The sequence below is a fragment of the Indicator indicator genome, chromosome 18, assembly GCF_027791375.1.
Source record: "Indicator indicator isolate 239-I01 chromosome 18, UM_Iind_1.1, whole genome shotgun sequence".
Lineage (NCBI taxonomy): Eukaryota > Metazoa > Chordata > Aves > Piciformes > Indicatoridae > Indicator > Indicator indicator.
In genome coordinates, this window is record NC_072027.1 from 3666744 (window position 1) to 3694460 (window position 27717).

The 27717-nt window shown below is 54.7% G+C and overlaps 3 protein-coding genes across 3 annotated transcripts; 1 reads left to right on the forward strand and 2 right to left on the reverse strand.

Annotated features, from left to right (window-relative positions):
* Positions 1-787: 787 nt before the first annotated feature.
* Positions 788-4749, reverse strand: CD74 (CD74 molecule). Its single transcript, XM_054389084.1, has 10 exons — positions 4691-4749; positions 3261-3436; positions 3059-3150; positions 2911-2964; positions 2594-2689; positions 2292-2363; positions 2231-2249; positions 1424-1612; positions 1023-1100; positions 788-815 (listed from the first exon to the last, which is right to left on the reverse strand). The coding sequence occupies exons 1-10, from the start codon at positions 4747-4749 to the stop codon at positions 808-810; spliced, it is 843 nt and encodes a 280-aa protein (XP_054245059.1). The 3' UTR covers positions 788-807.
* Positions 4750-9718: 4969 nt separating this feature from the next.
* On the reverse strand, positions 9719-13855 carry RPS14 (ribosomal protein S14). The gene is made up of 5 exons (XM_054389150.1): positions 13755-13855; positions 12486-12636; positions 11205-11366; positions 10585-10661; positions 9719-9819 (listed from the first exon to the last, which is right to left on the reverse strand). The coding sequence occupies exons 2-5, from the start codon at positions 12632-12634 to the stop codon at positions 9752-9754; spliced, it is 456 nt and encodes a 151-aa protein (XP_054245125.1). The 5' UTR covers positions 12635-12636; positions 13755-13855; the 3' UTR covers positions 9719-9751.
* A 229-nt stretch (positions 13856-14084) lies between these two features.
* On the forward strand, positions 14085-19084 carry LOC128973140 (protein SPT2 homolog). The gene is made up of 2 exons (XM_054389359.1): positions 14085-14126; positions 18242-19084. The coding sequence occupies exons 1-2, from the start codon at positions 14085-14087 to the stop codon at positions 19082-19084; spliced, it is 885 nt and encodes a 294-aa protein (XP_054245334.1).
* The last annotated feature ends 8633 nt before the right edge of the window (positions 19085-27717 follow it).

Sequence of the window (27717 nt, forward strand, 5' to 3'; positions counted from 1 at the left end):
GCTGGGGGGCAGGGAGACCCCAAGGGGCAGGGGTGATCGAGCAAGTGATGTGCCAGGAATGGGGCAAGGACTATGCATGGTCCTGAGAGGGGACACAGGCATCCAAGTGTCCTTGCAGACATCTTTTTTATTTTTCCCCTTGATTTATTTTTAACCTGCAGCAGCTGCAAACACTTGGCCAGTGCTGCCCTGCTGGAGTTGCTTACAAGGCTTTCTTATTCAGAAGTTTATTTGAGAATCAGTAGCTTGTGAGGTCATTTATAAAGGAACTATCAGACAGATTCAGAAGAACTAGAAGCCCTCTGCCCACTGCTCCCCACTGCTGCAGCTGCTCCCCAGCCTGAAGGCAGAAGCTGAAGGTGAATGTCCACCTCCAAAACTCCTCATTCCACAATAAAAGCCTCTGCTCCACTCATCTACTGGGGCTTCAAGCTATCTGGGTCAGTTAAGAAGCTGGTGGAGGTTGTTTTGCTGCTTTGAATGTTAGTTCAGTGTAAGAAAGCATGGAGTGTTCTCCAGCCTGGGTGCTGCTCGTGGGCAAAGGGAACAGGAGCTGTGGGTCTGACACAGATGAAATCATTTCCCAGCCTGCTTTAGCCACCCTCTGAGGGGACACTTTGTCTCTAGCTCTGCTCCTGGTGCCCTGCAGCAGAGTTGCAGTTGATGCCTGGAGGGGTAGGGGTGCAGAGGGGGTGCCTGCTGTTAATTGCCTTGGGAAAGCAGTGTGAGAGCAGAAATGAAAGAGAGCAATTGAAATAAGGCAGGTGAGCTGGGATGCTGGAGGAGACAGCCATCTGCTGGCATCTTCTAGTCAGCTGTGGAGGAAAGAGAGGAGGGAGTCAGTAAGGCAGCTCAGGACTTCCTGAAGCCCAGGCTGTGTTTACATCACCCTTTCTGCCTGCCCAGCGGTGCTTTGGGCCTGCCCTGGCCATTAGGGGTGGACCTCTACCTACCCCAGCCCCACCACCTCCTTTGTCTAGTCCCCAGGGCTTTCCCCTTCCCTGTCCCACTTGAAATCTCACCTTTTTCTGCACCCAGCTTGAGCATGTCCACTCCAGAGAACATCATCTCCTCTGGCTCCATGATAGCAGCAGGAACATCTGCAGGGGGAGAGCAGGCGTGGGTGCTGGATGCCTGAGGCCACCCCATTGTTCCCCCACCCCTCTGGAGGACAGCCTGCACCTGCTCATAGGTTTGGGGGCAAGAGGGATTTGGGGAAAAGCTTGACTGCAGGTACCCAAGGGGGAGGGCTGTGGGTTTTATGGTCCTCCTCCAGCCTTAATCTGCTGGCACCAAAGAGCTGTGAGGATGCTCCCTGCAGCTTGGGCACCCTCCTCTCCCTGACAGCTCTCTTTTCTCCCTACTGACAAACAAAACGGGGGGGAGCAGGGTCCTCTCCTCAGTCCCCTATTTGGTGACCTACCAGGGCAGTCCAGCTTCTCCCGAGTGGCAGTGCCCTCAATCTTGGTGCCATTTTTGTAGCAGCACCAGCAGTAGCCGGTGCCAGCGTGGCACTGCTTGGGCAGGTAGTCGCCGTTCTCATCGCACTGTGGGCGGAAGCGGCCCGGATGGGTACCCCCAAAACTGGCCTCTGCCTGGCACTTAGTTTGCACTAGGGCAATAAAAACAAAGGGGAGACACCGTGAGACCCCTGCCCAGGCAGCCTGGGCAGGAACTTTTCATCCCCAAGCAGCTAAATTTGAAAGGTGCCCAAGCCCCACCCCACAGGGACTGTCCTAAAGCACTCAGGCCAGCCAAGGGCTGGAGATGTGGTGTGGGGCTCCAGCTTGTCAGACCTGGGCTCATCCCAAATGCCCTGCAGGTGGTGGGGTAGTGGCTCTGTGATGGCCTAAAGGCCACCAAAGAGATTCATGACCTAGAATCTCAGAATTGTTAGGGTTGGAAGGGAGCTCAGGGATCATCCAGTTCCAACCCCCCTGCCATGGGCAGGGACACCTCACACTACAGCAGGTTGCTCACAGCCACATCCAGCCTGGCTGCAAAAACCTCCAGGGATGAGGCTTCCACCACCTCCCTGGGCAACCTGTTCCAGTGTCTCACCACCCTCATGGGGAAGAATTTCTTCCTAACATCCAATCTGAATCTACCCATTTCTAGTTTTGTTCCCTTCCCCCTGTCAGGGGATGGAGGGTTCAGAATCCTCATGCTGACATCTACTAGGGGGAAGTGGTTGCACCTGAAGGGCTACTCCCAACCCTCCCCCCAATACCTTTCTCTGCTGGGACTGCCTTGGGCTCTGCTGGGACTGTCTTGGGCTCTGCTGGGACTGCCTTGGGCTCCTCTGGCTGGGAGTTCTTGGCCATTTCAAACAGCAGCCACTTGTGCATCCAGGATTCAAAGGCCTGCAACAAGAGAAACCAGGACATTATCTGGCACGTGGGGGTGGGTGCTCCACAGGGAAGTTGTGATGCAGGCCAAGGAAGGTTGTGAGTACCACCACCTTCCTTAGAGTGGGAGTGACCCAAGCCTGGCTCAAGCAGGACTTCGTTTTGTCCAGGTGGGGACACCTCAGTCCCTTCCCAAAGCTGGGTGATCCTGGAAGGGGAAAAGCAGGACCACAGCAAGCACTGACCTTCCAGTCTGCACCATTCATAGTGGTTCTCAGCCTCTTCAGGTTGTCCAGCAAGTTGTCCTTCAGCTCTGGAAACATCTTCTTAGGGTCTGCTTGCTGCAGAGTGCAACCATGGTGAGACAGCATAAAGAAAAATGAGGTGGTGGGCGGGGGGGGGGTTTAAGCTCTGCTTATATCAGACAGACAGACACTGAAGGAGGCCAGGAGCTCCCACTGACACCCCAAGAGGCCCCCAGACCCAGCCAAGAGGCAGTGAGCTGGAAGCAGAGGGTCCCATCAGCTCCTGCAGTGTAGGTGTAGGGCAGTGGGAACCTTACCAGCAGCAGGTGCTTCACTTGGTCCTCAGTTTTGTTGCTGGGGGGAGCCATGTCCTGGAGAGAAAGGCAAAGGGGCAGAGTGAATACAAGGGCTGGCACCAAGCCCCAAAGGCAGCAGGCAGTGCCAAGCAGTGGTGGACATTCTTACCAGTGTGTCTGCAATGGAGGCAACAGGCAGGACATTCATGGCCAGAGGTGTGTTCATCATGGCCATCTTCATCTTGTTCACCGGCTTGGCACCTGCCAAGGGAAGAACGGCATCAGGGGCACCAGGTTGGGCAGTGCAGAGGGGACCCATCCCCTCTCCCCAGCCATCCCTCCATGATGCTGGTGCCCATGGGGCTACTGACTGGCAGGCAGTTTCCTCTGCAGTGCCTCCAGCTGCAGTGTCTGGGAGGTCTTGGTCAGCTTGCTGATCTGCCCATTCTGCTGGTAGACAAAGTAAATGGTGACAGCCTGGCCAGCGATCAGCAGGGCCACCAGGATGGAGAGTGTGGAGAGGGCAGCTTTGCGCCCAACAGCAGACCTGCAGGACATGCAGAAGGAGCTCAGCCTCCAGCAGCAGCAGATGTCCTTGCAGCCTACCATCACCACCCCCAAAAACCCCTCCTGCAGCCCATGTCACCCTCCTGTGCCACCCTCCACCCCCCTCTCCCAGGGGCTTTGCAGCCAGACAAATGCAAATTCCCCCACTGCAGCCTGGAGAACTGAAACCTCAGCATGAAGGTTGCCCCTCAGCACTGGGGAACTGAAACCTTCTGGGTGGGCAAGGGGGGAGATGCATGGGAGAGGTACCCTGTGTGCATGTGGGCACACGGGGGCTGTGGGCTGGGTGCTGCCAGGGTATTTTGGGGCATGGCATGGCTTGGACATCACCTTCTGTGGGATGATGAAGCCCACGAGGCATTGCTGGTCCTGGTGGGGGTAGAGGACACATCCCATGGGATGCTGGATTGTGCTTAATTGTTAACATTTTGTGCAAAAAGCAGAGGTGCACAGACAGCACACGGACAGACTGGCTGGCTGGGTGTCACAGTGCCACCATCGTGTTCAGGTGCCAAGAGAAGGCAAAGCCAAGCACCCACTGTGCTGCTGAGGCCTCCCCGGGCCAGATCCTGCCCTGTCGGGGTGAACAGGGAACTGCCGGGGTGCAGCAGTGCTCAGGAGTGCCACCACCTGCCTTTGCTGCGCGCCAAGGCAGGGCCACCCATGGGCGCAGCTCCGCTGCCAGTGCTGCTGGCAAAGTCCGGAGCAGGCACTGGCTGCCCGCAAATCTGTCCGGTGACTGATGACGTCAGAACCCCGGGGCTTGTAATTGGCTGGAAAGTGATGGCAGGGGGCCCACGGGGGTTGGGAGATGGGAGCTAGTTGGGACGTGGGGCACGGTGGCTCCACAAAACTGGCTGGACTCTGTCCGTGCTGTGTCCCTGCCTGCCCCACAGCCACACCTGAGCCTGCCTGCGCTGTAGCTATGCAGGTCCCCACCTGCCCCACAGCCACCCTGTGAACCTGCCCACACCCTCACCGCCCTGTCCCCACCTGCCGCAGAGGTACAGTGACACCCTGTAACCCCCCTCCCACAGCCCCCCCACGTCCCTGCCTGCGCCACAGCCCCCTTGGCTCCACAGCGTGACCCTCACCTTCTGCCCCACAGCCACTCTGTACCACCTTGGCACAGCTGTATCCCCTCACCCCTCATGGCCACGCAATGCCCCCTCTTGCCCCACGTTCCCACGTTGCCCTCCGCATGCCCCCTTGACCCCACACCCCCAAGCAGCACCTCTGGGTGTCCCCAATGCTGGCACGGTCAGAGATGAGGTCTCGCTGCTCCTCGGCCATGGCTCCGCTCTCGGCACCCCTATCAGCAATGAGCTTCCTGAGCCCCACCGCTGGAAATCCCCCCGCAGGTCCCCACCCTGCCCTGCCACCCCCGGAGGCAGAGGGGGGCCAAAAATAAAATATCCCCATTGGCTGCTGGCACCTGTATCAGCTGTTGCCAGGCAGACCTCTGCTGAGCAGGTCTCAGATCCAGCAGTTGTGCTGGATCTGGACGTGGGCACCAAGGCCACTCCGTGGGACATCGTTTCCCACCCCACCACCATGGGCAGGTCATGACTCCAAGCCCAGTGATACCCAGTGCCTGGAGGCTTTAGCTTCCCTGGGGAGGGCAGGAGGTGGGATACGGGATACAGGACGGGAAAAGTGGGATGGGAAGGGAGGGAGGCAGTTAAGTGAGGAAGGAGGTGGGATGCAGAGGTAGGATTCCATGGGAAGGGGTCCTCAAACCAAAGGGTGGGCAGGAACCCCTGTGGAGTCGTCTTCAGGGTACATCCCTCCTCACTCACCTTCACTCCCAGGAAAAAGCTGCACTTCGGCCCAAAGTCCCCTTTGAAGGTCACTTTGGACTCCACTTGGGTGGGGGTCCTTGGCCAGCACCACTCAGGCTGAGGGGGTAACGACTACAGGACCACCAAATGTTTTCAGACCCCCTCCCCTCTTGCAGCACCTCCCCAGCCCTGCCTGCAGCACACTGCAGGGGCTGAACCTCCAAACCCAAGAGGTGAGAAGCAGCCCCTCAAGGTGGGTAGCTCCCAAAGCACCCCACTAGCACTATGTGGGGGAGAGCAGCCTTCCACCCCCATACTGCTGATTTTAGGTGATTTCTCCCAAAGACAGCCCAGGGCTGACACGTCCCCAGTGCCAGCTCTGTGCCACAGGGCTTGGCTTTGTCATGCCTAGCATCAAGTCAGCTCCAAGATCAGGACCCAGCAGAACTGTGACCATTGTTCAGCCAATAGTGAAACTCAGGTGTGAGATTACAAGCAACCAGCCCAGGCCTCACTGGTGACCAGGCAAGCCTCACCAAGTACGGCCCAAGGCTGGGGGCAAGCATGGGCAGATTGCTTCAGCAGCTTCATCTCTTTTCCCAGGTCAGTCCCAGAGTCATCCCACCAGCAGGGAGGGATCCTTAAGCAATAATCTAAAAGCATTTGCAAGGAGCAGGCAGGGGTCCCCTGGCAGATGCTGTTTCTGGAGAAGAAGCAGGTGCTGGTGGGATGATGCTCCAGCTTCCCAGATGGGAAATCAGAGGCCCTAGCACAGGGGAAGGGCTTTGGTACTGAGAGTCCAGTCCTGCCCCCCAAGCTGCTGTGACCCAGGCAGGAAAGCCCTTGGCACCCAGGGCTGCACAGATCCCTCTCCAAGGGTGTCTGTCCCTCAGCCTTACCCCAGGCCACCTTCATCCCCAGCTCCCGCCTCCACCTGTACTCCTCCCCAGAGGTTGTTCTGAAGACAAAACTGATCTGCTGCTTTGTAGGTGATGTTGCTTTTAGAAACCATCCAGGGTGCTCAGAAAAACAGCAGAGAAAATAAGGGGGGGGGAAGTGCATAGAAGTGTTACATAGATTTTTTTTCAGCTCTCCCTCCACACTCAGCCCATGGCAGGCACTTGGAAGGGCTTGGGGGGACATTAGTGCCACAAGCCCCCTGCCCTGGGGCCAAGTTCCAGGCACATTCCATGATCAGCCCCAGCCCTAAGGGGAACTAAGGAAAGTCTAAATAGGAACTCAGGGAGTGAAACCTGCAGTGACTTCATTGAGCCCAGCTCTGCAAACCACAAACAATGAACTGCGGGGGAGGAGGGGGGAGAAGGACAGCCTCACTCCCTGCTCTGGGGCAGGCTGAGCCATTCCTGAGCCCCCCAAACCCAGCTGGGGGCTACCAGCACCAACAGAGCCCTTGCCCTGCACACAAACATTTCCATTAACTTAGAAACATTTGGGGTGGAAGAGACCTTAAAGATCACCAAATCCTTCTGTTGTTCACACACACCACCTCCACACCTTGCTGCACAGGGCTGTGGCATCTGGAGTGGTTTGAGTCTGTGAATGGATGTTGCTGGGGAGATGCAGAGCTTTTCACAGAGCACCTTAGCCCTTTCTCTCTCTTCCACAGCCTGAGGCTGGCACCTGGACACAGCACAGGCTCAGCATCACCCTGGCACCCTCAAGACTTGGTATTTTGTGCTGCCCATGAAAATCTTGATGAGCACCATTACCAGAGGCTGGGAAACAGTTGTCTTCTGGGGGAAAAAAGCCATCTGGAGCAAGGAGCTGGCTCAAGACTCAGTCAGGCCTGCCTGTTTCCTGGGGGACCTCAACCCAAGCCAGCAGAGCAATTATCTGAGGCAGGGGAGGTGGAAATCACTCTGTGGGCATTCACACGAAGCCATTCATTGCCAGCCCAGCCTCTGCCGCACAGCCCACAGCCCCAGCACAGCCTGACATCTGGTGAACAGAACCCACATCTCCCTGCCCGTGAGGTGACATCCTTGGCTGCACAGAATCTGCCCTGGACAGACCCAAGGGAAGGGCTCAGCAGCAGACTCATCTCTGGGGACTTTAGAGGTCTGGAGAGGTGCTGCAGCCCCAAGAGGAGCCCTGGTCCCACAGTGGAATCCCACATCCCTGCTAGGAAGACACAAGGTGGGAGCCACGTGTGTCACCCACCCAGCTGGGGAGCTGTCACCCAGCTGCAGGGGGCTTGCAGATGATGCTGAATCTCCTAAGACAAACCAGCTGGGTAGGGTCAGGAACTGACAGGAGCCAAGGAACCCACCCATGTCACTTAGCCAGGACAGCCTTTCCCTCCAGCCACCCCTGGGACACGTGTGGGCAGCCTGCTCTGTGCACAGACCTGCCTGGCTCTCGTTTCAGTTCCTGCTTTGTCATTTCCCCCCTTGGGAGCTTTCATACTGATGGAGGAAGCAGTCTCAAAGATGTCAGGTGAGAAATAAAAGGAATTGTTGCTGCTAGTTTTGCAGTGAGCACAAGGAACACCCTGCATGGCACAGCATGACGAGGGCAGTAAGTGGCATGGGCTGTAAAGCAGCTCAGCCTGGACATCCCTACACACTCAGCTGAGCTCCTGCTGCCACAGACTAAGAGCTAACGAAGTAAATTCACCTCCCTGTAGTAGGCAAAGCTCCTGTCATCTGTGAGCCCCTAGAAACCTCCCTGGAGGAGGATGCACCAAGCAAATACTGGTCTGGGTTCCTCCTGCCACAGACTGGGTCCCAGCTATTGTCTCAGCAGCCTCCCCTCCAGAGCAAAGCAAGGTCCATACCACCACAAGGCTCACTGCTGGCCAGTACCATGCTGCTGGGTCAGCCTCATCCTGCTCCATGGTGGGAACCTGCATCCTAATGAAAAGTCACTCCCCTTCTCATGCCCTTGGAGCAGCACTCAGCAGACACCTTCCCATCTCAGAGAATCACAGAATGGCTCAGGTGGAAGGAGAACAGTGATTTGAACTGCAAACATGGCACTCTTCAGACAGTGAGGGAAGGTTAGGATCAAACTTTCCATGGCCACCTATGAAGTTACAAACAGAGCATGGCTGCACCAAGGGAAGTGCTGGCTTAGGAACATGTGCAGGCAGATTTTTCCACAGAAAGGGGAAGTCATGCATGAAGCAAAAGTTTGCAGGAAGCCCAGCTGCACTTTGCCTGCTCACAGCTCAGCTTTCTTCTCCACAGCAAGGACACATCCAACAGATGGTGACTCACTTTGAAACCACAAGTGTCCAAGTAGCATTCCCTTCAAGACTGAGACACACGCCATGGCTTCAGATCACAGCTTGGTCTCGTCCACCATGGAGCTCATCCCCTTTTGACTGTGCTCACAACTGAAGACCAGGCTCAACAGGAGCAACACACCCTGGATCCAAGCTAGGCTCAGCAACTGCACCAGAACAGAGGCTGCTTTGAGAGCAGAGTGCCTCCTGCACCACCACCAGCCAAAGCACCCTTTCCCACAAGGGCAGGGAGGCTTGGGAGTAGTGGGCAGATAAAGGGATCTCCCATGAAGCACTTTCAGATGCAAGGGCATGGGAAAGGGCCCATGTGAAAGCTGTGAGGCTCTCAAGCCTCAGGATCTGGGGGCAGGCCTTGTCCAAGAACCCAGTACAAACAGACCATCACCTTCCAGCTCCATTTCACAGTTCATACATCACACACAGGACTACTCCTATTTGCCATGCAGCTTTCTCACCCAGTTCTGACACATAACCATCACTTAAACCTGCCCACAAGCATTCCTGGACAAACACTTCACCACTTCCAAAAGAGTTCCCTCTTTCAGCCAACAGTTCACTGAACTGCAGCTGATGAGGCAATGCACCAGATGGAGGTGCCTCCACCACAAGCTCCCACCCACCACACTGCTGGGGAGGTCACAGGCTAGACCCATGTGAAAACAGGCACCACTGCACCAGAGCTGACATCACCACTGCACAGGAGGGGGAGTGACATTATCCTCTCCCACGTGATAAAAGCCACAGCTGTTTTAACCACCAGTGTAAAGAACCCTAACACCATGAGCACACAGAATTTACCTATTTTAAACCAAACTTTTTGGGTATTGTATGCCCACGGATCTTCTCCTGGCCTAAAGAACTTCTCAAGATGAGGGTGGTAGAACACTGGCAAGAGTTGCCCAGAGAGCACAGTTCCCAAGTCAGGCTGGACAGGGCTCTTGAGAAACTTGATCTAGTTGAAGATGTCCTTGCTCACTGCCAAGAGGGGTTGGACAAGACGACTTTTAAAGGTCCCTCCCAACCCAAACCAGTCTGTGATTCTAAAACCCTGCTGCAGCAGGTTCCTGGGTATATTCAGAGCCCCTCTGCTGCAGCAGGACTCACAACCACCCCAACCCCAACCAGAAGCCATTCATGGATGTGATTAAATTGAAGCTGCTCAGCTCCTGAGCACACCTCCTCAAGAGAAGAGGCAGGTGAGAAGAGTTTTAGAAGAGAGCTTTAATAACAATGGGTGCAGCATTCTTCACAGACGACGTCCACGGCGGCCACCCTTCCTGCGAGTGCTGTCAGAGGGTATGGGGGTGACATCCTCTGCAGGGAGAACACAAACACACCATTCCCTTCCAGAGGTATCCCAAGAAACCAACTGGGCACAGCCACCAACCCCAGCAGTCACTCTGGCATCCAAGAGCCACCCCTTCTCAGTCAGCCACGCACAAGCAGGAGAGAAACTCCAAGGCAGGGAAGGCACTTTTCAACTCACCACAGGTTGGGCACCCAGGGATTTCATGCTTAGGAAGCAAAAATCCCCATCTCCCACCCCAATGAAACCCAGCAGCCACAGCACTTCTACAGAAATTGAGTGCTCAATGTAACTGCCAGAGCAGTCACCACCACTGCTTCCTCTGATTCCTCAAAGTTTGAGGCTCTCCCTCAAGCAGCTGGAGAACTCCCCTACCACCGAGTTACAGGAGCCCACCACCGTGTTTCTAGGTGACCCAACAAATCTACACAAATGCTGGTAAGCCAGAGGAGCACCAGCACCCTGCTGTGCAGCTGGGTTTATCCTGCAGACACACTTGGTGTCTCCAGACTGCTCATACCACCTCCTGCTGGATCCTCACTTTGAGGATCTGCTTTAATTAAATCCTACCTTTGGTGCCATCTGGCAGAAGCCAAGGAGAACATCGCAGAGGCAAACCATCACACCATGGGGCACATGCCTACAGAGCTCCTCTTACTAAACAACCTCTCAAAACCTTTTTGGTTGGTTTCTTGGGTTTTTTTTCCAAGCAGCAGAGTTCTGCACTGACAGCCCATCACAGCCCCCCAGCCATGGCTTTCCCCAGCACTCACCAATGCGGCCGATCTTCATTCCAGAGCGGGCCAGAGCCCTCAGGGCTGACTGGGCGCCAGGTCCAGGAGTCTTGGTCCTGAGGAGAAAAGTCAGAACCAACAAGCCCATAAATGAAGATGGACACAGTTCACAAACAAATGACAACACTAAAAAAAAAAAAAAAAAAAAAGAACCCACAGCTTCCCTGCTCAAAACATCCAGATACCAGAACCCACCCTCCTCCTGCCCTCAACCTCACCCTTGTCCTGTGCCCAGACCCAAACCACCCGCCATCAGACAGGCAGTCTACTGTCACCACAGTGCCCCATCTCCACGGTGATCCCTCTCCAAGGTTCACAACACCTCCCCATTCACCACTTTGTAAGTGAGAGCACAGCCCAACTCCAGCCAACACAAGATGTCCTTGCAGAATGAACTCCAAATGCTCAGCTGGGATGACACCAGCTGGTAACCACACCAAGTGACAAGACCACCCTTCAGGCCAACCCTAAGGCCAAGTCCTCAGGGTGTATCTACCTTCCCCACTGAGGCAGTGGCAAGAAGGGATGTGGTGCAAGCTGGCAGGGTTCTGAGACCACACACATCCTCTGGGAACACCAAGCCCACCCCTCCAACCTACCTATTTCCCCCGGTGGCACGCAGCTTGATGTGCAGGGCAGTGATGCCCAGCTCCTTGCACCTCTGGGCAACATCCTGGGCTGCCAGCATAGCCGCATAGGGAGAAGACTCATCTCTGTCAGCCTTCACCTTCATGCCACCAGTCACACGGCAGATGGTTTCCCTATAAAAGAAAGGCAAAGTCCTTTCTCTTTTCCTCCCCACAAACCACCTTTTGGGTACAGACTGAACCTGTTCTCCCAGGCAACCAGCAGCAGAATGAGGGGCACAGTCTCAAGTTGTGCTAGGGGAGGCATAGGATGCGTATCAGAAAAAAGTTCTTCAGAGAGTGACTGCCCACTGGAAGGTGCTGCCCAGGGAGGTAGGTGATGTTCAAGAAAAGCCTGGATGAGGCACTTAGTGCCATGGTCTAATTGACTGGATAGGGCTGGGTGATAGGTTGGACTGGATGAGCTTTCCAACCTGGTTGATTCTATGTTAATTTGAATGTTACAGGCTGAGTAAGCTGCAAATCAGCACCTCGAGCACAACACTCACCACAGAGGAGCACACCAAGCCACCCAGGCTCCACTCACATACACACAGCACCAGCAGGAACTCGAGGGCTTTGGTGGAACCTTTAATTTGGTTTTGAGCCTGTGGTGGTTTTAAGGCTATGCCTTTAATTTCTTTTCACAGAGTTTGAGCAGAAAAGTATAAAAAAGTAAATAAATCACAACTGGGTGTAAGAAAGCAAAATAATGATTATTCTAAACACTTCCACGGGGGAAACAAATGTTTAAGAGTAAGTACTCAAAGTTCAGTCTGTCTGGTGTTTCCCTGCTGGGCAGTCTAACAGAGTTCTTCTAGCATTCTTCTTCTGGCTTTCATTTCAAAGATAACATACTGGCAGTACCTTGAAAGCTAAGTTTTAACAACCCTCTCTGCTTCTTGTCTTTCTTCCTTCTGCCAGGGGGGGTCTGGGGAAAGAAGTAAAGGGGAAGGCAGGGGGGCAGCTTTCCTGGCTTTGGCTAGGAGGGTTTTGTGCTGTTTCTGTTTATTGCACTATCTGTTGTACCTATTCTGTTTATTGTACATATCTGTAAACATTGTAAATGCTGTATATTTTGTACATATTCATTGTAGACTGTAGTTTTTGCTTGCAAATGCAGCTACATTTGCTTCTGAACTGAGCTGGTCTGATGTTGTTAATGTGGGGGGGGGGGTGTGGAATTTCAGCCCACCACACTACAACAGAGCCCAAGGGAGCACTGCAGGGAGGTGACCACTGTTCCATACTTACTTGCCAGAAAGATCAGTCACGTGGACAAAAGTGTCATTGAAGGAAGCGAAGATATGGCAAACGCCAAACACATTTTCTCCTTCAGCAACCTGAGGTCCCAAGCTGATGACCTGTTCTTCCTTCTTCTCCTTGCCCTTACGAGGTGCCATTTCTAAGGAATAACAAAAGAGAAGTACGAATGATGGTGGCTTTCCCAGCGTTCTCTCACAGGATTTGATGAAACTCTCTGATACCACAACCTTTTTCCAAGCAAGACAAGCAACTTACAGCTGGGTAGTAATTTTAGGATAAAAATGGACTTGTTACAAGCCCCAGTAGAGCATGAGAAAGCCCCTTCCTTTACCAACCAGCAATATCAAGAGCTTCCCCTGCTCATTTACATGGCTTTATGGAAAGAAAACCCCCAGCCAACCAATTTTTAGTAAGCTCTGACTCTACACTTTTCAAGTAGCATCTTGGGTCCTTTCAAGTTACTGGTCTCCTAACCACATCCCTGGGATCAGCCTAGGGATATCTGCGGTCTTTGAAGACTACATTCCTCTCTGGGAGGTGGCACACTGCTTGGTTCAGCGTCTGGGAAACCTGTGCCTACTCCTGAGCACGGGAGGATGGTCCCCTATTGCCCTCTCCTGCCAAGTACCAGCTACAACAGGTGCCTTACACCAGAGAAAAACCTAATGACTTCATTAAGGAAATCAGCCCAAGAACGACCTACTTTCACCCAGAAACCTTAGCTCCATGGTCCCCTCTCCACAGCAAGCAGCTACGAGTACCGACCGTGCTCTGACGAGCGACACATCGGACACAGGCAGCCAAGGGCTCCATAACCATTACTGTCCCCATCTGGGGCCCGTGAAGCCCCACGATACAAACACCACCGAGCAAACGTTGAGCCCTGGGCCCTGTAACGCAGACACTGACCTCAGAGCAAGGATCCCGCGGCTCTTAAACCGCTCGGCCGTTCTGCAGCCCCGGCTGAGCACGAAGCCGCAGCCCTGGTCCTGCCGTGGCCTCTGCCCTCTTCCAGCCCGCCAGGCCCCGCCACCCCTCACCCTCTGCTAGGCGCACCAGCCCTTCCCCGGGCGTGCGGCTACGCCAGCCCCTGGCTCGCCCGCGGCCTAGCGCCCCGCTCCGCCGGGCTCGCATCCCCCGGGCCGGGAGCGCTGCCCTGCGAAGCTCCGAGCCCAAAGAGATGGGAGGCGAGCGAGAGGGCCACAGCAAAGCGCGGGCGGGAGGATGGCGGCGGATACTCCACAGCTCCCCACTCACCTGTGTATCTGCTCCGGCGGCTGCTGATGGAAAGGAAGTGGCAGCGTCAGGGGGCGGAAGTCACCGCCGCTCACCCGGAAGAGATGGCGAGGAGCGGCCGAGGGCTGTCGGCGCAGTGGCGGTTTCCCGATGGCAGGCGCAAGACTTTGCGCCAGTTCTAATTTCGATTTTGATCCCGCCGGACCGGGCGCCGCCGTGAAACCATGAAGGGCGTTGCCGAGGGCACAGCGAGCCGACCTCCCCAAGATGGCATGTCCCCGCCCCCGGGTCCCTCCCCAAGATGGCGGCAGCCGTCTGTGGCTGGTCCCGCCCCAAGATCCTGTCGGGATGATGACGGCGGCGTGGCGGGCGGATGATGCGCTCCTGACAGAGGCGCGCTAGGAGAACTTGGAAACGCAGGCTTGAAACGGTTTAAAAAGCAACTGGAGGAAAATCAGTGTAATGGCAACACACAGCCTGCCTCCTCCTGGCCACGCATCGCCTCAGCTCGGCTGTCTCTGAGCATGGCTGTGAACGTCTGGGCAGCTGTTTGTCCCTGCAATGAGCTCAGGAAGGAGCCCTGACGGTGAGGAGATGTGTTGGAATTGACCTATAAGGGGATGTACAGAGTGGTTTGGATATGTGGAAAGTCTGGAGTATTTTCTCCAGAAGTGGCTGAGGGAGCTGGGGTTGTTTAGCTTAGAGAAAGTGAGGCACGGGGGAGACCGTCTCGCTCTCTACAACCACCTGAAAGGAGGTTGGAGCGAGGTGCTGGGAACTCAGGCGGCTGGTGTGAGTGGTGTAGACTTTGCAGCTGTGAGCTGTGGTTGGTCTCTTCTCCCAAGTCACAAGCGATAGGACAAGAAGAAATGGCCTCAGGTTGTGCCAAGGGAGGTTTAGCTTGGATATTAGGGGGGAGGCTCCTTGTATAGGTCCCACTAGTGAGGCTGCACAGTCCAAAGGCCTGAAAAGATCTGCAGATCTTCTGACCCCCTTCTTGTGCAGATCAGCTCTGCAGCCTCTAGTTTGGGGAAGGATCCACGTGCCCATCAAGACTGAAATCTTGCAGGGTACCTTTTCCCTTTCTCTGGCCAAGCGTCCCAGGTCCCTTCAGGATGCAAACCTCTCGGCCGCCACCAGGGAGAGGAGGTTTGCTTGTCAGGCTCCCTGCTGTGCTGGGCTTCTTCCCCAGGAGAGCTCCCTGTGCTCACCAGTGCCACTGCAACGCCTGTCTCGACCTTGGGGGCCTGTGTCGGGGATCCTCCTGTTTAAATACTGAAATGCTTTTAAAATATACGTAGGCGAGTCTGCTGTAATTCCAGCCGGCAGCTCCAGTGACACTGGCCGTGGCCTGATTTGATGGAAGGGGACAAGGAATGGGCTAACAGCAGGTGGGTGCTGCAGAGGTCAGCCCGTGTCAGGCCACATGTGCTGTGCTGGCTGTGGGTGACACACCTGAGAAGGAGCTTTGGGAACAGTGAAGGCTGCGTGGGCAGCCTCAGCAAGGCAGGGTGGGTTTCTCCTCAAGGAGCCATACATGCAGAGCAGGCTGTGACAGTCCTTGAGGCTTGCACCAGCCTATGGATGTTTGCTTGGAACAGACGTGAGCCACAGGGAAGGAAAAGGGCAAGCCCCCACTTATGGTGTAACAGGCTAAAATAACAACCCAGACAACCCAGTAGTTCAAAATCCAGTACTCCCTCAGCCCCAAAGCAGCCACGAGGCAGGCTGTTCCCAGTCCCTCCAGGCTCTCTGTGGGATGGGGCTTTTTCCACTTGCCAGGATTAGTTCTTTCCTTTTGCCTTGCACCAGTCCTGGCGTGTCTACAAGGGAACCGCCTGCCCTGCAAAATGTTCCTAGAGCTCAGATGCCAGCTCCAGACAGGCTGTCCTAGCTGCTGAGTACAGTGCTGAGGACATTGCCAGTCTGGGATGAGAGAGAAGAGAGGCACACAGTGGGGCTGAAAGGCTTGTGTCCTTCAGCCTGGCTGGGAAGGATCCTTAGGCCATAGTGTGGTCAGTGCCAGAGATGATGTGTATTTGCTTTGAGAAATCCCCCAGATTTAGTTCCTTAATGGGTAATTAACATTCCAGCTGCTCCTTGGTAATAGCCTCTCCAGCCCATGGGAAACCCACAGACACAATGACGCTGCAGGCAAATTTCATAACTCAGCCAGTGACTAAACAGAAAGGGAGCTCGAGAGCCAAGGCAAATGGAAACACTGCTCTTGACCTCTCCTCCTGCCCGGACTTTAGCCCTGCTGTAAACTGGTCCTGGCTGAGAAGGGGTCAGGGGAAGAGACTGGCCTGACCTGCAAAAGCCCTGGCTCCAGACTTCCCGCAGGCAGGAATTTTTGGCACTCAAATGTCACTGTTTCCATGGTTGCATCTTGTTCCCACGAGCCACCGGACCAGTGGCCTTACTGGTGGCCTTGAAACAGAGACTGGAGCTGGAAGAGGCCAAAGTTTTTCCCAGAGGCTGAAGCCTTGTGGTATGGAACAGGGACTCCTGTTGGGAATCTCAAACAGCTCCAGGCCTCTCAAAGTGGGATCTTTCCTCTAACAGCCCTGTCAAAAAGAAATTCGGGACCTCAAATGCAGCCATTCACAGGTGAAGGGGGAAAAAAAGGCAAACTTTTCCATTCATTTTTCAGGTCATTTTTCGTTTCAGAAAGGCAGTTTGTGCATGCACACATGTAAAATGATGTGTCAGAAACAGGCATAAGAAGATTTAAAAAGACATCTCCAACGCTCAAGTTAAAGCACTTAAGGAATTGGCAGAGACTTCAAGAGGCAGTTTCTGGTCCTAATGAAGTCGGTGGAAGTGCTTCCACGGACTTCAAGGGGACCATAATTTGGCTGTAACTCAGTAGGGAGCTGTAAGTGTTGATTAATAAATTGGAGACAATGCGGAGGAAAGCCGCTGAACTTCTTTCCGACAGATGTGCTGAAGAAGAGCCTGTAAGCTGCAGCAGGAAAGGAACTTTCCTTTGTGTTTGCAAACAGAAGACAGGCAAAAACCCCCAAAAAGCTATCTGAATTTCATGTAAAACAGCAGAGCTGGTATTAATAAATAGCACTGCCTTTCCCAGCAGCCTCTGTTTCCAGTGAGTAGGTCATTCTGCTAAAAAAAAAATGTATTAGCAAACGCCAGACCGAGCATTCAACAAATTCCTTGTTCTCAGAAGTAATTATTCAGTGGAAAACTACCACTGGAGATTGCAGATTCTGCAGATTGTTCCCTCAGAGTTTGGTTCCTGTGCCTTTGATTACTCATTGTTGGCTTTTAGCTCAATGATTTGTTCATGAATCTCCTCTGCTAGAACTCTGACAGCTTCGAAGAGTTGTTTCCCGGTGGAGATGGGTTTTCAGGCTGAGTTTGCAAATCATTTAAGGTTGAAAAAAAATATATCCCTTTAATACCCTTTACAGTAGTTCGCAGTTGAAAAGAAAAAACTTATTGCTTGTCCCTTTTTGTTTTCTGAGCTTTCAAGTAACTTTGGTGTAAGCAAGATCGTCAGAGATATTCAGAGAAAAGGCTTGTGAGGGAAGTGAAATGTTTAAGGATAAGAAGTCTCTGACTTCAGCGAATGCTTCAGCCTGTTAGAAAATTTGCAGCCATGATCGTCTGCGATTCTTTGTGTCTCCACCCCTACGACTGCCTTTCTTCTTTTCTTTTTGTTTGTTTGTCTGTCCGTTTCAGTTGATTGAAATTGCTTCCTCGCCTCCCGTTATGTCAGGAGCCCTCCCAGAGCATTGCTTCCTAAACCAAACCCACCAGGCAGACCTTCTGCCACATCTCATCCCCGCATGAATACTGGTGGGGTCGTTTTCATGCGCTGCATCCCTTCTCACGCCGGCAGTGGGGTGGACCCGAGAGGCTCTCTCTGGGATTAACATGGGTTTGCTACTCCCGGACCGCAGCGTGTCTGCACACGCCGGCAGAGCCCCCGGCAGCCTCCGCGGGGAGGACAGGGGCAGGAGCGGGGCAGCTGAGCCATGCTAAGCTCGTTTATCCCCTCTCTGAGGAATGAAGGGAATTTTGTGTATGTGTGCATGCAGGTCGCGGGGGGAGCAGCCAGCCCGTGACTCAGATCCGTACCTTGAGCTTGTTTTGGTGTCAGAGTGGAAAACCTGAAACAATGATGCGATGTCCCAGCGCTCCAAAATCACACCCGGGCTCTGCAGCTGGGGTGGAGGATGGGGACCATCTCAGGCTTAGAGTGGCTTCACGATCTGCCACGAAGGACAAGCACACTGGGAGAAAGATAAAAGGGCTCTTTGTAGGAGACATCAGGCTGACACCCAGTTACACCAAACTCGCTGCCTGGGCTGTGTCCTGCGGGACACCCCCACCGTGCGACCCCAGGGAGCAGCCGTGAGAGCAGGGACCGGGTGGGAGCATAGCCAGTACGGTCACACGCGGCCCAGGCCCGGGGCGATGGAAAGAGCCCTGCCGTTAGAGCTCAACGCAGGGCTCATGGTCATTCCCGGTGCTTCGATACACAGGGGCTGGACGCGTCTCTCGGAGCTGCGCTAGGCAGAAGATCAGCGGAGCGGAGGAAGGGCGGCCCCGGGCCGGGGCAGCGTTTCTCGGCGCCCGTCAGGCTGCAGCCGGGGCTGCCCTCCGCCCTCCCAGCCCGGTGCTCGGTGTGTGTCGCTGCCCGGGCGGGGAGCCCAGCGGGGCCCGGCGGGGGCCGGTCCGGGCGGGGGGCGGTGCCTGGCCGGGGCGGCGGGCGGGACGCGCCGAGCGGGGCCGTGCCCAGCGGAGCCGAGCGGAGCGGGCGGCGGCGGCCTGGCGGAGCGGCGCGGTGTGGACCCGGCCGGGCAGGCAGGTACAGGCCGAGCGGGGCGGGCGGAGGCGGCGGCAGCGCAGACAAAGAGCGGCCGGTAGCGCGGGCCGGGACCCGGCGGGCCTTGCCCCGCCGGCGGGCCGGGCTGGGGCGGGGGGAGCCGGGCCCCGCCGCCCTTCTCTTCCGCGCCAGCGCTGGGCGCAGCGGCTGCCTTCGCAGTGTGCTCGGTGCCCGTTGGGAGGAGCTGGCCGGGCCTGCCCGGGGGTCCGGCGGGGCCTGCCCGGGACCCGCCGAGTCAGGGGTCAGGCGCAGAGCCCACCGAGCCCCGAGCAGCTCCTTGGGGCCTCACGTTGCTCCCCCGCACCGCTATCTTTCTACCGTCCCCATTCCGGTGCTCAGCACACGGAGGCGAAGCCGTGCGAGGTGCCCGGGGGTGCCCTCGCCCCAGGGATGCCACCGCATTCTCCCCTCGGTGTCCGTGCTGCGGGTCCGGACTGTGGCTGGAAAAGTCGAGGCCGAGCCGCGGCGCAGGCAGCGGGGTGTGGGGTGCGAGGCCTAAAGCAGCCCCGCTCCAGAGGAGTGCGAGCAGCGTTAGTCAAAAATAATAAAGGGTTGAGGGAGCTCAGGGCAACGCGGGCGAGAGCGGGTCTAGTGGTGCATGTCTTTTGGACAGCACGGCTTGGCCAGCCTGGCTGGAAGCTCTGTAAAGCATCAGCCCCTCTGGAAGAGCTCCTGGCATTGACCTTGCCACTGGTGAACTGGCCCTCTCCTGCGTGGCTGTATTTATGATTTCCCCCATGTCTTTTGGTTTTGGCCTCCACTGCTGGCCCTTGCAGACGGGGGCAGCCTATGATGCCCAGTGGTGCACCAGCTTGGACACCTTTCAGCATCTCCTGGAAGGTTTTGCTTCCCATCGAGGCTGATGCTTGCTCCCAGCACTGCCATTGCATCCCAGGCTGAGGCTCTCCCTTCGTGCAGTCCCGGCCAGCTGCAGCACACTGTGGGGCTGGTGGTCTTCCTGCCACTGGTGCTTGCAGGGTCGGGAAGCTGGTGCCTTGCAATGCCCCTTTGTCACCGACAGCCTCGAAGCAGCAGCTCTTCCTGCAGCAAAGCAGCATCTTTATTGCTTTCATCTCAAGCGTGTTCTTTATACTGGGGCAGGGCTGGTGCAGACGGGGAAGTGAGCAGCCCCGTGCCTGCTCCTCTCAGCTATGCATGGGGACCACGGCTGAGGAAGTCGTCGTTTTCCAAATAAAACAACCAGGACAAATTCAATAGGAAATAAGTTTCTTGCTTCTGAGTGAACTTGCCATGGGTGGAGAAGAAGGAAATTAAACAATAGAAGAAACGTGCAGGGTTTTATACATCAGGAAAAAAAAAAACAGCCACCTTGGTGGCCTGTGGCAGGATGGGCGAGCATCTTCCTTCGGCCCGTGTCAGGGCTCCTTTTCAGCAAAGAGGTGAAGATGAAGGTGATGCTCTCGTTTCCCACACTTCTCCATGCCTGAGGCATCTGAGCATGGGTGCAGAGAAGCCAGGACCCTCCCGCACTGCTATCCTGCTGGTCCCCAAGCAGCTCAGCAGTGCCACTTCACTCAGCAAGGTGTGTGTCAAGTCGCTGCTGGCTGCAGCCCCCAGATTCCTCCTTTCCCACCTGGAGCCACTGTTGTGGGGCGTGGGTTTGGACAGCAGAGCTCACACACACAAAGTCTTTCCTGATTCCTGTACCGTTGGTAAGCTGATGGGTCTGGTCTGATTGTGTTTGGGTGGGAATGGAAATCCCATCCCAGCCAAACAGACTCTTTTTTACAGGTTGTTTTGGACTTTTTTCCCCCTTGCCTTTCTGCACAATGCTGTCAGTGCTACAACAGGACATACTTGAGACTCTGCTGGTGGTAATTTAAACAAAAGAAAAAAGACATCTCACAAGTCAAACCCTAGGCTGGAACGAAGCAGGAATGATTAATATCTCCTCAGTAACATGTCATGGTGAAGTATGGCCCAGCTGAGTGTGTCCCTGCTGCAGAGTGTCACCAGCACTGCCTGCCTCTCTCCATCTGCAGCCTTTCCAAACCAAGTTTGATTTTGGAGACATCTCTGGGTGCCTGGGCTGGGGATGGAGAACCTTGGTTCCACTGAGCATCCTATCCTGGGGACTTCTGGCTGGGATGGAGCTGCTTGCTTGGCTGTTAATGCTTTGGGGCTTGCCTTAAAAGAGGTTTTGTGGGATTTTACCTCCCAGGTATATCTTATGGAGTTGTATTTTTCAACTTTCAGATGTCAAGGTAGAGCCTGCTGCAGTGAGGTTAGGATGTAAGGCAGAGAAAGCAGCAAGATAATAAGCTCTTATGTCTTGCAATTGCTTCATGGCTGCAGTGACGTTTCCAGCTCTGCTCTTGAGGCCACTTTAGGACTTCAGGACTGCTCTTGGCTTCCTTTCGTGCTTTTGGTTGAGGTGGTGGCATTGCTTTATGCTTTTTTACAATGCTCTAGCATCATGTGTGTGCTGGTGGCTTTGGAACCTGAGGCAAGGAAAGGAGGACCCAAGTGGAGGGGAAAATACGATGCCTCTTTCTCAGAGACCACTCACACACCTCAAGGGCTGTGACCACTCAGTCCCCAAGTGTCTACAGGAGGTGGTGCCCCTGCACCCACCCTCTCTGCTCATCCCCAGGTGCAGAAGATCATGGCAGCCTTCATGCAGGGATCCCTGGAAGGACTCAGAGAGCCACACAGCAGCGATGTGGCCTGTAGCTTATGATTCATGTTGTTTTCCTGCAAAAGCCACCAGCTGTAATGGCAGAGCTTACAGAAGATGAATCAATATTGAGCTGTACATCCTGCATGTGCCTGCTGGACGGGTGGTGAGGGGACTGGGTTGGTTGCTCTGTCCTCCCCAAAAGCAGCAGGACCTTGCAGTAGCACCCTGCCCAGGAAGGGGCTGAGATCCTTGGTGCTACCTTCAAGTGCCACAAGCCCTCTTGGTGGGGTTTAGGAGGGTCAGCAGATTCCTAAATGTGGAGTATCCCAGGAAGAGCTGCAGAGGTGCCCTGGTATTTATGTGAGGGGCTTGCCCAAGTTCAGGCCTTCTCCTGGTGGAGATGCAGGTTTTCTTGGAGAGACTAAAAATCTCTCCCAGGGGCTCTGCTCTGTGGTCCTCCTTCTACTAGGGAATCCAAAATGTCTTGGAAATCTCATTGCTGACGTGAAGCAGGGAAGAAAAAGTGTTTTCTGTCTCTGGGCTTGGGCATGCTGAGGATTCAGAGTACAGCAGGGGGTGTCCCTCTCGGCTCCCTCTGCCACACAGGGAGATGTGTTTCACCTGGTAGTCCTGGGGGATGCCAGCCCCCAGTGTGTCCCTGCTCCTTGGGGTAGCCTGCTGCTCTCTTGGCTCTGCCTCTTATGCCTTGGCCTTGGGAAATTCCAGCCTTTTGTCAACATCTCCTCGAGTATCTCCCTTCCTTCCTGACCGCCCTCTGCTTCTTCACAGCCTCAAACAGCCCTGCAGCCCCAGGGTTGGAGCCTGAAGAGATGTGTTAAAAAGTGTCAGTGGCACAGCCCTGAAATACAGCTGCAGAATGCCACCAATGCCTGGAGTCTGAAGGTACAGCTCAGGCCAGTTTGTATCTCCTGCAGCAGCACAGATTCCACCCTTGGCTGCACTAGTGTGCTGCTGGTCTCCTGGATTTATGTTGGAGAGTGGGATGAAGGCCAGGAGGGAGGGAGGTTGTGTGTGATATCCTTCCAGGGTATGCAGTGCCTGATGGTTGGATGAGGAGATGGAGCCCACATGGGCAGGGGATGTCCAGGTAGGGAATCCAGGAGTGGTGTGGTCCATTGACCCAGCTGGCTGGTAGGATGTGTGGAGCAGGCAGCACAGCACTGGGACGGAGGTGCTGGTAGGGCATCGGGGTTTAGTTTCTCAAGCACTTGCTTTGGAGCCCCTGCAGAGGAGAGGACAGGGCTGATGCTGTAGCATGGAAGCAGGTACACTACAAGCAACAGGCTTCCTGTGGACATGCTGCTGGGTTTGTGCAACCTCAGGCACGGGTCTGGGTTAACCTCAGACATGAAGGTGAGAGACAGCTCTGGTACTAGCAGCCTCAAGGCTGCGCTTGCAGGGACCAGCTGGGCTTTACCAGCTTGGAGGATGGAAACAAAACACATCTTGCCAGTGTCTCCTGACCTCTGTGCCTGTTCCTGCTCTCTGCATTTCCCCAGAGCGTTGCAGCCTCTGGGACTTTTTAAGGGTGGCAAAGTTTGTCTGCAGAGGTAATGTCTTTTATTAGCCTAACTTAAGACCTTTAGGAAAAAACAGATGTGCTCTTGGGCCCGAGGAGCGCCTGCATGCCCAGAACGTGTCAGTTTTTCCAACTGTGTCCATTGGTCTAATAAAAGATCTGACCTCCACCTGGCCTGGCTGTGACCTTGGAGCACGCTGGCCCCAGGAGCACCCCTGCCTGTGCGTCAGTGTGTGCTGCCCAGCCTTCCCCAAAGGACCTGCCAGCCAAGAGCCGTCACCAGAGCACGCCTGTGCTCTCTGCAGGCACCTTCCTGACTTCCAATCAATATTGTCCACTGGCACCCAGCCCCACGGGTGCTGTGTGCTCCTGCTGAGGGCTGTCCTGGCAGACTGCAGGGAAGTGGAGGTTGACCATGGCTCAGCAAAGTCATCAAGGCATCAGGGAGGATGGATGCAGTCCAGTGGGAGCATCCTCAGGAGAGAGGGGAGCAGCTTCTGAAGGGATTTCTCCTGAGCTGTGATTTTATGGATGCTGCTTGGCAGAAGTGCTGGTTTGGGGCCTGGTTAGCACTTGGCAGGGCAGCCTGCACTCCCCAGAACAGCTGGTGGTTTTTCTGTGGTGAGGTGGTGCTACTCTCCTACCCACTTCAAATTCCCTGTAATGGGAAGCTGTCAAGGAAAGGGAGCAGCTGGCTGGTCCCATGGGGCTCACAGTGCAGTCGTGGCCAAATCCCACAGGGGAGAGTCGCTGCTGCCTCGCAGCTCTGCCTGATCCAGCATCACCCTCGTGCTCGTGGCAGGACCAGCACCTCTGCAAGGAAAATCTGGCCAAGCAAAGTGTTGGAAGGAGCAAAAGGTGGTGGTGAGGGGGTTTCAGTCAGGGTTTTTTTGGGTAGGAGTCCTGGTACGACCTGCTGGTGACAGCAGAGGCTGCTGCTTCAGCGAAATATAAAAATCACGTGAGATTGTTTTCCCTTTGTCCTTTTTCGTTTTTAAAATACTTGGAATTCAGGCCTTGCTTATCCAGAGAGGCCCTCTGGTGCTTGGAGAGCCACAGGAGTGGACATGGCACATCTCAAAGCAGGAAAACCCAATTCATTGAGTGGATTTCCTCCCCCCCCCCCCCCCCCCTCCGCCCCCTGCGAACCCACTTAAAATTCATGGAGAGTTTTGTCAGTAAGAACCTGTTTCAATTAACAGACAAAAGAAACTCTCCTCGTTAAGTGCCTCTTTCAATTAAGGTTTGGGAGAATTCCCCCAGCTCTGCTTCTGAGACTGTTCCCAAGGATTCAAGGGCAAAAAATACCCGGGAAGAGGAGCAACCTGTGAAGGGTTCCAGCCTTTTTTTTGAGAGGGGGAGTGGAGCAGCACAGCCTGAACCATAACCTGTGGTGTTGGGGTGTTTGGTTGGGACAGTGGCAGGGAGCATTGGTGCTGGAGGGTGGGCTGCTGAGCCTGGCATCCCTGGAGCACAGGAAAGCTAATAACTGCTGCTAATTGCTGGCCTAGTTTATGAAGGAGGCAGATTTTATGTGGGTGTTGGGAGGTGAGGCAGAGCACAAAGAAGCACTTTTCCAGAGCAAGGTGCTGAGGACAAGGCAGGTGGCAGCCAGCAGTGCCCAAGGATCAAAAATGGGGTGACCTCCCTGGTAGGTTCCTCTGTACAGCCTCGGTAGCAGGGGGACTGTGGCATCTTGGGGCTGGGAGCTGGGGGTTAGCAGAGACAAGGCCTGGGGAGTGGGGTTAAACCATGCTGGTCTTAAGATGGACAGGCTTGCCACCTGCTCTGCCATGGAAAAAAGTTTTAATCCTGTGTTTTCAGAAACCTCATTCAGTTCTTTGGGGATTTGTGTGCTTTTTTCATTTGTTGGTTTGTTTTTTTTCTCCCCTAAAAATTCCACAAATCTTTGCAGCAATTTGCTGTACACCAAACTTTGCCTTCCCATCCCTCTGCAGGGAAAGAATCATTTTCGTTCACACATCTCAAGTTCTTTCCCACAGGAGCAGGCAGGTGCTGGGCAGCCAGAGCTGGAGGAGAGGAAAGTGTTGAGGAGAAATTTAGTCCAGCAGCAGCAATCCAGTGGATGCTCTAACTGCTCATTCCTGATCAGGCTTTACAATCAGGTCTTAAAACAGAGCTGAGAAAAAGGGAGGAATTTTCTGCTGAAGTCCCCCACTCCAGGGTGCAAATGTTCCAGACATTGAATAAATCAGGGATAAATTTTCCCAATATTCCCCTGTGTTTGCTCCTACCCAGCCTGTGTTTGGATGGGGGAAGCTGAGCCAGGCAGGTTTGGTTGGGAGCAGCGCCGATGGCTGCCTGTCCCTACCTGTCCCGGGGGCAGCTGCCGAGGCTGCCATTGTCCTTCAATTTTGCACCTTTTGGGCAGCAGGGAAGCACGAGTGTCCCGAGGAGGGTGGTGCTGGGGCTGTCCCCCTGCCAGCAGCAGGGTTTTGTTCTCCCTGGCATGTTGTAAGTACTGTTTGCAAAGCGCTTAAGCAGCCTGTGTAATCTACCGCTAAGACTCTCCTTATCTGGCTTTACAAACCCGCAGCCTCGGCCCCAGTGGGCAGGCAGGACCAGCTCCTTGACTTACTGTGGGTTTCTCCTCTCTGCATCCCTCTCCCCTGCCCAGACACCCCTGTCTTTGCAGCCTGGCAGGAAGTGGCTGGATGCTCCTAAAGCTCATCCCTCCATCCATGTCTCTTTGGGTCCGTCCTAAAGGCTGGCAGTCAGTGGGGATCGCCAGGAAAATCTCCCACTGCATGGAATTGTAGAAAGGCTTGGGCTGGGCAGGAATTGCCTTCCACTAGACCACGTTGTTCAAGGCCCTGTCTAACCAGCTCTCAAGGAGGGGGCACCTGCAGCTTCTCTGGGCAACCTGTGCCAGTGTCGTACCACCCTCGCTGTAAAGAATATCTTCCTAATATCCTGTCTAAATCTCAAAGCCATTGCTCCTCATGCTGTCACAACAAGCCCTTGCAAAAAGTTCCTCCCCAGCTTTCTCGTAGGTCCCCTTCAGGTACTGGAAGGCTGCTCTAAGGTCTCCCTTGAGCCTTCTCTTCTCCAGGCTGCACAGCCCCAGTGCTCACAGCCTGTCCCCACAGGGAAGATGTTCCAGCCCTCTGATCATTTGTGTCTCTCCTCTGGACCCATGCCAGCAACTCAATGTTCTATGACATAAAAGCAGGTGAAGCTTTCATGCTGTGTTTTGCCTTTGTCCTGTCTGGTACAGGACTTCAATCCCTGCTCAAGGAGCACCTCAGAGGTGAGATGTGGCAGGAGCTGTGTGACCTGCTTCTTCCCACGCTTTGGTACTGGTGTGCATCATCACACCACCATGCACTGAAGCAAAAGAGTTCATCTCCTTCTGATGGTGCCTTCTTTTGGCCAGTGGATCCAGCCCTGGTCAGGGAGGGAGGTGATGGGGACAGGTACAGATGGTGGTCCTCTGCACATTGAGATGGCTCTTCCCCCATGCCAGTGCTCCCAGCTCTTTGCAGATATTTCTAGTTGCAGCTGCAGTCACTGCCATTCAGAGCTGATAAAGGCAGCAGTGCAGAGGTAGGTGTTTAAAGGCAGGCTTTTCACACCAGTTACCTTTTTGTTTTCAAAGCAAGCTCCCCTACCCTAAGCTCACCCTTGGATCTTGAATAATATGGTGGCATTAATCTCCTCTCTAAGGACATGCTTGGCTCAGTGGTTTTAGATCTTCAGCCCTCTAAATATTGCCAACAGAGTGAAAGGGATTCCCTCTAGAGGGATCTTAAACCTATTAACGATACTTTTGGCTGTCTTTTGTGCATCTCTTCCAAGTAGTCATGACTCCTGGGCCAGCTGCAGGGCACCATGCTGAGGATGCTGGTGCAAATGCATGAGGTGTGAGAGAGGTAACAGGTATGGTGAGCTGAGCACTGTCACCCTGCTGGGGACCAGGCTCCCAGCCTGTCTGAATTTAGACCTTCCAGTAGCCTTTTGCCATCCAACAACTGAGTGGCAAACAAAGCAGGGGCATCAGTGGGGTCAGGCAGTGATTGGATGTGTTGGAAGGGAAGTGTTGGAGCAAGCAGAGCCAACTGCAAACTGCTGAGCTGGGCACTGCAGTTTAGCATCCTGCCCCTAAATCCTCCTCCATCCAGGCTTAACCTGGAGAGGTGGAGGTGACACAGTGGTAACAAGGTGACAAGCCAGCGGCTGGCACGGTGGGACGTACCCCAGAGCGATGAGGAGTGAGGAGCAGGGGTGCCCACCTGAAGGGTGCTGCCAGGGGAGGACTGGGGTGACCCATCTGGCTGCAGTGTTCAGGATATGGCCCCATCTCTGTGGGCCAGGTGCTGGGGTTCTGTAAGATACTAAAGAGAGGGGTTGGGGTCCTTGCACATGCAAAGTCTTGGGGTCTGTTCTCTCTGAAGGTGGATACTTGGTCCCTGCCTTGCAGCCCTTTCCAAGGCAACGCAAGGGAGGTGCCTGAGCGATTTCTTGCCATGGTCACACCCGTGGTTTTGAGCTTACTTCCCATCGCTGGGCTCTGGGGTTGGGACAGTTTGATTTATCTGACAGCTGGGACTTGTGAACTGCCTCAACTTGCACCTGCAGCTGGACCTATTGCACCCCCTTCACCCCCCTAATAAATCAAATCCTGCTGTGGTTGTCTGCTGGGACAGCCCACCCCCACCCTCCCCCCTCCTCCAGATCTGCTTGCATTTCCTTGCTTATATTTAATCCTCCCATTGCAGCCCTGCAAAATCCCACCAGAGGTTAAAGGAAGAGCACTGCAAGCCACTAAGAGATGGTTTCATCTCCTCCAGTGCCCCTCTGCCTTTCCAGAGTAAGGTGGTACTACAAGGAGCATTTGTGGCCAGTAGCTCTGACCAAGGGGAAGCCACCACCCTCAAATCACACTGAGGGGGGGTTTAGAAAAGCTTTTCATTTTCCCTTTCCTCCAGCA